The sequence below is a fragment of the Macadamia integrifolia genome, chromosome 3 (assembly GCF_013358625.1).
Source record: "Macadamia integrifolia cultivar HAES 741 chromosome 3, SCU_Mint_v3, whole genome shotgun sequence".
Classification (NCBI taxonomy): domain Eukaryota; kingdom Viridiplantae; phylum Streptophyta; class Magnoliopsida; order Proteales; family Proteaceae; genus Macadamia; species Macadamia integrifolia.
Genome location: NC_056559.1, coordinates 11,943,963 through 11,951,949, shown reverse-complemented (window position 1 = coordinate 11,951,949; position 7,987 = coordinate 11,943,963). Strand labels below are relative to the sequence as shown.

General features: G+C 37.5%; 1 protein-coding gene across 1 annotated transcript in view; it reads right to left on the bottom strand.

The window, feature by feature from the left end:
- The window catches only part of LOC122074545 (soluble inorganic pyrophosphatase 6, chloroplastic-like), a 12,463-nt gene extending 4,694 nt beyond the window's left edge, over positions 1–7,769 (bottom strand). Inside the window, exons 1-4 of the mRNA XM_042639416.1 lie at positions 7,360–7,769; positions 6,142–6,302; positions 4,633–4,733; positions 1,896–2,077 (exon numbers count right to left, since the gene is read on the bottom strand). Coding sequence (XP_042495350.1) covers positions 1,896–2,077; positions 4,633–4,733; positions 6,142–6,302; positions 7,360–7,602 — 687 coding nt within the window. The 5' untranslated portion in view covers positions 7,603–7,769. The remainder of the gene's footprint in view (positions 1–1,895; positions 2,078–4,632; positions 4,734–6,141; positions 6,303–7,359) is intronic.
- Positions 7,770–7,987: the final 218 nt, after the last annotated feature.

Genomic DNA, 7,987 nt, shown 5'->3' with positions numbered 1-7,987 from the left:
TTGATTTGTTAGCTTGATTATGGTTAAACAAGAACAAAGTTTAGCTTGATGGTTTATTTTGTTGTTTTAAAATTTATACTTTAAAGCTTACTAAAGTTTAGTATTTTGGTTTATTTTTATGTTTCTTAATTTCCATTAGGTGTTTTTAATTCTCCCCAGGTAGGATTGGAACCCATAGCCTATCACCTATCACGAGTCATGACTCATATATTAAGGAACAAGGTTTCTCTTGTTGCTTAGTGTTTTAGTATCACTAACTTATATGTATTGATTGACAGGGGGTTAAACATTAAAATATCATGGTTCATGGACTCATGGTCTATGATGGACTTTGTGGATCTCGTTTTGGGCATCATAGAGGTAAGTATATCTAACTACATACTTAAATAGTTAAATATTATATTATTTATAATATTTCATTAGGAATTATATGTTATGCACTTATGCCTTTTGTTTTATTTATAGCTTTTTTTTTATGAATAATTTTTTTATTTTTTGTTGTGTATTCTCATGTTAAAAAATATATCACTTTGCAATTTGCATTGATATGAATTTCATGTTGAATGTTGATTCTTGTCTCTTGATATTGCTTAAAGTGTGTACTTTTTTCCCTTGATGTTGCTTAAAGTCGTGCTTCTTGTATTTTGATATAACTTAAAGGCTTGATTTTTTACAAGCAATTTAAAATTAAGTATATCATTGTTATACAGTTGTACTAGATATTATAGATATATTAAAAAAATAGTAACGTCTTTTTTGGCGCCGTATTCGCCGTAAGGCGGGCGCCTTCTCGCCTAAGCGCTTAGACAGCCCTCCAGCGCCTTGGTTCGCCTTGGCGCCGTGACAACTATGGTCATGATAGGAGTCATGACTATCATGATAGGAGTACAAAACAGAATAAATAAAGCATTTATAATAATACCCCACTCTAATTAGGGTCGGTGGAGGGGGGGAAACCCCAATGTGCCCCTGCGGCACAATAACCTTTATTCTAACAAAATGAAACATGAAATCGTGATCCCTTTGGCTCACTGTTTTCTAACACTTGAAATTCCAGTCCTTCTGATTGAATAAGCGTACAGATGCCAATTTCCAATATTCCCAAACAAATGATATATCCTAAAATTGGGCTAGAGCAGCTACCTCAAGACTGTCATATACTGTACGAAATCAACTGCTTTACATAGTGCTATTTTCTCTTCATTTTGGAGAACACAGAGAAGAGTAAAGCGAAAAGGGGGAAAAGAAAACGAAAAAAAAAAAAAAAGTGGTACAACCCATTTGTAATATCACAGAATTCCAGTGAAGAAAGAGTATTTCTGGGTCTTTGTTTGCTAAGAAATGCAATGCACCAGTGCCCAAATGGAGAACTGAGAACTAAAGCATAAAACACTGTACGGCATCGATATGCTTTACAAAGGGCTATTTTCTCTTCATATTGGAGAATCCAGTGGGGGGGGGGGGGAAGATTGTGGTACAACCCATTTGTAATATCATAGAATTCCAGTGCAATAGAAAGACTATATCCCTGGATCTTCGTTTGCTAAAAAAAACCCTTGCAGCAGGGCCCAAATGGTGAACTGAGAATCCAAGTATAAAACTCAAGGTAGCAAGTACAAATGTTTTACCAGCCAGATTCACAAATTTCTTTTAACTGCTAGGCTACAGACTTAACTTTCTTCAGCGTCTTTGTTTCTATACAGACCCTCGACTTCATATTTCTAATGAATCTCGGAAAGTGGGTTTAATAAAGTGGATGAGAGCTTTTGTATATTGTTTGATCAATACTATCAAATGTTTAAACTAGGCACATTGGTTAGTATATGGAAGGCAGTCTACAACAACAGTTTAGCATACGTAGAAAAATCATTGAGCAGAAAGAGCATTGAGCATACCGGGAAATGTTTCTCAACATCATCAATATCATTCACAAGTGAAGCTCTTGGGTCTTCTAACGAGATTGCAACTATTTTCCAGTCAAGCTCTCCCTCATCAATCATGGCTAAGGCAGCCAAGGGCTTCACCTTGAGAATCTCACCAATCTTTCCCTGGCGTCCGCCAATCTCAACGACATCAACTGAAAGTTAAAAAAAGATAAATTCAAAACTCATTTCAATTTTGTGAATTTGAAACTTGCCCTTTCTCATTGAAAACAGCAGGGTGAGCAAAATCGTACAACAATGAGTTTCCTTGTCTGCACAGACCAGGAAACGTTTCCCTTAGAATATGAAAATCCTTTCCCATGAATTCATTGATGTCAAAGCCAAGTTTCCAATGTTTCTTCTACTTGTAATCCCTCCACCCTAGAAATTGTCATATTATTGCTTCCTGGGAGCTCCCTAGCTCTGTGATCAGGAACTCCCCCTTCTCTTTGAGATTGGATTTTGTCTTTCTTCTCCCCCCCCCTTTTTCAGGGTTGTATCATTGTACGCTTTTTCTTCTTCTTTGGTAATGAATTCTTTATTCACCAAAAAAAAAAAAAAAATAAGCAAAGGACAAAGGATAAAAAGAGATAAAGTGCGGACCATTGAAACAATTTCACATAACCAATTTAGTTTTCTGCCAAGAAGATCGACCACAGAATCTATTTATTTGCTTAGGAGACTAACTGAAAAAAATTAGAGAATGAATGAAGGATATTCGTATGGTCTTTACTCTTCATTGACTTGGAAAAAAGCTAATGATAGAGTCAATAAAGAGTTCATCTGGCAAGCATTGGAGAATAAAAGCTTTTCAAGTAAATATGTGGACATGGTTAAAGATATATATAATAGTGTAGTGTAAGAACTGTTTGGGGGCAGGGTAGTGAATTCTCAATTACAATTGGATCACATCAAGGATCAGCTCTAAGAGCGTATTTGTTTGTGCTAATTATAGATTGATGAGTTTTACTAGGCTGAAGAGACAAACACTAGAAAACCAGAACCACAATCAAAACTGAGAACATTAGGCAGAAATTGACAAGATTATGTCTCGATCCACCCAACCCATTTGCCGAAACTATGGTCAAAATGGAGGTCCTAATAGGTAGTTTGTGTCTAAAATATCATGGCAAACTGATGCTTAGATTAGGAGAAACAAGTTTGAACAGAAAATAGAAAAACTTAAGAAAACCAGAGGTTAGTAACACAAAAGAGAAGCAATAACCCACAAACTGTTGGTCAGATGCATCCCAACTTCTAGTCGAAGGTAGTATGGATGGTAGAGGAGACAATATCAAAAAAGTAAACCCATCCAATGGTTGGATTGAAAGGACCAAAAGCAAGAATTTCCTGCAACTAGAATGGAGAAAAACAGAATTTGCAAGATAGGAAAAACTGAAGAAAACCTGCAGAAAATAAGTGAGCAGTGGCAGCAAGAATAAATAAGGATATTACACAAAGGAAGGTTTAGAAATCACCCAATGATGGGCCACATAGAATGATGTTACTTGCTGGAACTGACAGAACTGTAAAAGAAAATAAGGAGAAGAAGTAGAAGAAGGAAGGGGGAATATCACCTGGCTTCACCACCAGTTCCAATCCAAGGATTCACCACCTTGAAGTTGCTGCTGCTTCACCACAGTAGCCATCAATTTCATAATGAAGAAGACACAAAATCGTATAGTCAGAATCGTTGGGGAGTGTTCTCCCTGTACTTGTATTTATAATAATGAAGGGTGGACTACAAAATAAGCAACTCTCCATGCGTGGGAGAGTACTAAAATAGAAACTCTTTTAAAAGGAAGATCTTACTGCTATTACATAAAAAGGAAATAACCAAAATAGTAACTACTAGGTAGCTATTGACTAAACTACTAAGAGTAAGATAGATGAGCGGTGAAACTAGAAAGATAAAATAAGGAATTAACAAATCCGAGCTAATTTAGGAGTAGCTCTAATATATAATAAGTTGCGAGAAAATCGGCTGAGGTATAATGGACATGTCCAACAGAGGTCTTTGAATGCTTCAGTACGGAGGGCTGATTTGATGTGGATTGAAGGAGTTGAAAGAGCCAGCAGTAGGCCAATAATGACTTTAGAAGAAGCAGTGAGGAAAGACAACCATAACTTCGGACCATAGTTGTCATGGCGTCGCCCAAGGCTGCGATTTGACATCCTGGCTGAAAAAGAAGTTCATGACAGTGCTACGATTTACGTGACTTACAAATGGCAGTCGCCATTGGCTGATAGGCGTCGCCATAACACCGCCATGGACTCCAGGACACGCCTGATTCACAAGGCGGTCGATTTTTTATAAAATGCAGGGTGATTTTGATAAGGCTATGTTGATTTTTGATATCTGATATTGCTTAATGTTGGTTTTATATGTTATAGGGTATATATTATAGGCTTGTAGCATGCTAAATAACTTTAGAAAATAGGGGAAATAAAAAAGTAGCATACTAAATAACTTTAGAAAATAGGGAAAATAAAAAATGACACATGGGCGATTTGACCACCATGGCAACGCCATAATGGGCGATTCATCGCCAAATCGATTAGCCACCCCTCCACCGCCTTGGATCGATTTGACACCGTGACAACTATGCTTCGGACTAGTATCAAGTATGGCTTTGAATAGAGTTGATTGGAGAAAAACGATCCATTTACCCCCACCCCCCAAATTTAATTGGGATGAGTATTGACATACCGGGATCATTATCTCCTAGTGCCTTTTCAACTTCAGAGTTTGCGAAAGATGGGTCCTCCCATGTCTGTGGAAGCAATCCGTAATTCCAGTTTATGTTGTAGCTGCAGGTTGGGGGGGGGGAAGATGTGGTTCAGATTTCAAAATCATGCACTAAAAAATGGAATAACATCTTGCTGAAGAAATACCACAAAGAATCAGAAACTAATGATCTAGGCAATTCAAATACACCAGATACCAGAAGTCCAGCAAAGAAGACTATCACCCAAATATGATGAGACAAAAGGGTGAATTCCTTAGTTCAAAAATCTCACTCCATAGCTTTGAATTTGACACATTACTAAACTAGCAAGAAATACTCTGTTAGTGTTGAAGGAAAATTTACTTTCTATTAAATTAAAGTAATTCCATGTATCCGAAAAGCCAAGCTGACTTTTTCACTCCTTCAAGTTCCTGATCTTTATAGTTTTATATAAAAAAAATTGGCACCACTGAGCCTAGCTTTGTACTTAACCCTATGAATTCCGGGTCAAGCATTAGGGAAATGTGAGGATTTTCCCTAATGCTAAGTAAAACTAATGCTTTGTTTGCTTTATAAGGGAAATGTGAGGATTTTCCCTCACAATGTTGTTTGGTTCCAATAGGGAAAGAACTTCCTTGACTTCCCTTACCCAGTTGCATTTCACCTTTTCTCTGTGGGAAACATTTTCTGGGAAATAATTTTTCAAAATTGTACTTGAGATGGCCTTCTCCCCCCACCCCCCCAACCCCTCCAAAAAAAAAACAAAACAAAACAAAACAAAACAAACAAAAAACAAAAACAAAAACAAAACAACAACAACAACAACAACAACAATGAACATTCCAGAGTATCCAGAAACAGCTTTGCCTTCCCACTCTTCCAAGGAAAGCTACCAAACACGACATAACATACACCAAGTTGATATTAGAAAGTTAAAATAATTTCTCAACGATAAAAAACAACTAATGATATTACAAGATATAGAATCTATCAGAAAATATTCATTCAATTATATCCACTTCTATGGAAGGAAGACTAGAACCAAGAAAGTCACAAGTATGCAAGCTCACAATGCAACTGAATGGGCACAAGAACTAAAAGACAAGCACATGAAAACTGTTTAGAAACAGCCCTCCCCCATTCCTTTTTCTTCAGACAACAACTAATAAGGACAGTGTAATACAAGAGTTGGGAAATCCATGAGGATGGGGACAATGTATTATATCATACATGGTCCCACATAGTGAAGGTGCCATCCCACCAGTTGATGAGCCAATCGTGGATGTACCTTAAACCAAAAATTCAATTTCATCCAATTATGTTAAGCAGACTAAAGTGGACAAATTAGATCATAGACAATAATTTCATTTCATAACCGCAACATCAACAGATATAAATTTAGTCACATGACAATTCGTTAATGATTTTTTGATAAATATAATGACAGAAAAATAAAATTAAAGCAGGGAGGTAGGGGGGATAAAACTTACGGATAGTATCGAAGTTTCCCTTTCTTTGTGTCCTGCTTTATTGGAGTGTATGGCTCATCCGTAGCAACCTCCATCTTTGCACTTGTCTCTTTTGGTATTTCAACAATAAAATTAAAAACACCGTCGCCCAATTGCAATGGTATGTCATGCCAAGGAGAAACCTGCCCAGTAAGTAAATACTTCATTAATAAGTAGGCAGACAGCTTGAACAAACATCATAGCTCAAAGTGCAGAATCAATGTAGCATCTTACAAAGCAGCAAGCTGAACCCCATATAGTGTATAAGCATGACTACATTGAACTTTACTGACTGATAAATTCCTTTGAATAAAGAAAATGACAAACCACAAACCAGACAAATGAGCTCTAGACTCCAACCCCCCCCCCCCAAAAAAAAAAAGGCTGAAGTGAACCACTCTTAAGTGTTTATGGTGCTTAGATTCCAATATAATTGAATGAAATGAAAATTTCCAGCCATAGACAACATCACCTAATGCAGAATGACTCAGTAATGAATTTCTCCAAACCAACACAGGCCTGCATCGATTTTTCCTTAGAAAGGTATCGCTGGAGATTTTAGATCGTACAGTGGCAGTTTGAAAAATCCACATATAGCTAATGGTTGAACTATATACAGATTCATAAAATAATATTAATATTTATTAGTTTGTGGTGATTTCACAGTATGTCAGGAACTTGCCGAGCTAGTCCGCGGACAAGTCTCCCCCACCACCCTAAAATCTTCCCTCGAGTAGAGAGAGAGAATCGTAAAGAGGCAAGGCATCAGCATTGCATAGCTCCTAAATAGAAATAAAAGAATGACAGCAAAAACAGGAACAGAGCACCGTCGCAGCTGGAAGAGGATCGAGGACTTCAATTCGATCTACCCACCAGAGAAAGCAAATATTAACATGAAATCCAAGAAATTCTCGGAAAGTTTCCAAAAGTTGCAAACCTTCACACTCTAATTTAATAAACTGATTTAGTTCATTTCCATAGTAAATAACACATTAAATCAGTTGAATGTAAAGAATTCGCACCATCTAACTACATATAATGAACTAAAAGTCGACAAATATCACCGCAATCAACAGATAAACACTGAGCTGAAGTTCATGGCCGATTCTAACCACGCACTACACTATTAAAATGATCAAAAGAATCAGCAAAAACACACGCACACAGAAAGATCCGCCGTTCAAAAATTAAAAGAATAACCTTTTTGCCAGAATTGTCGGAGAGGAATACTCTGTAATCGAGGGTTTCAGGCTGTCCCTCTTCTTTGATCTGATATTGAGGAGCATGGAGTGCTCTGCAAGTGAAGAGCCTCTTAGTTGATCTTCTGAGAGTGAGAGGTGTACGCCTTAACGAGAAAGGCTGCTTCAGGAGGAAACTACCATTGGTGGTGTTACCTTGATGAAGCGCTCCTCCTGCTGCAGCGATTACTCTTACGGCCGCCATTACTACACTGAAAAACCTTTATCGACCACAGAAATGTTCCCAGACTGGACTTCACAGCTTCTCTTACGTTCTCCTAGTCAGAGTGTGGCTACTGACAAGTCGCTGTTCGATGGAGCTCTCTGGAGTCTGGAATATGCTTTGCGCAAATACTGTTTGATCGGAATCCTAATATTTATAAACGAATTTGACGATTGGGTTTGTGTCCATGGTCCATGTCGACGGCGTAAGGAGTTATTGTGTTGTGGGTGTGTACCGATCCCTATGTTACGCCCTCTTTGGGAGAGAATCAATTTTGTATTCCGGTGATCTTAATATTTAATATTCGAATCCAGTGGTTTTCCCTGTGCCAAGTGTACCGAAAATGCTAGTGAAAGTTATGTAGCAG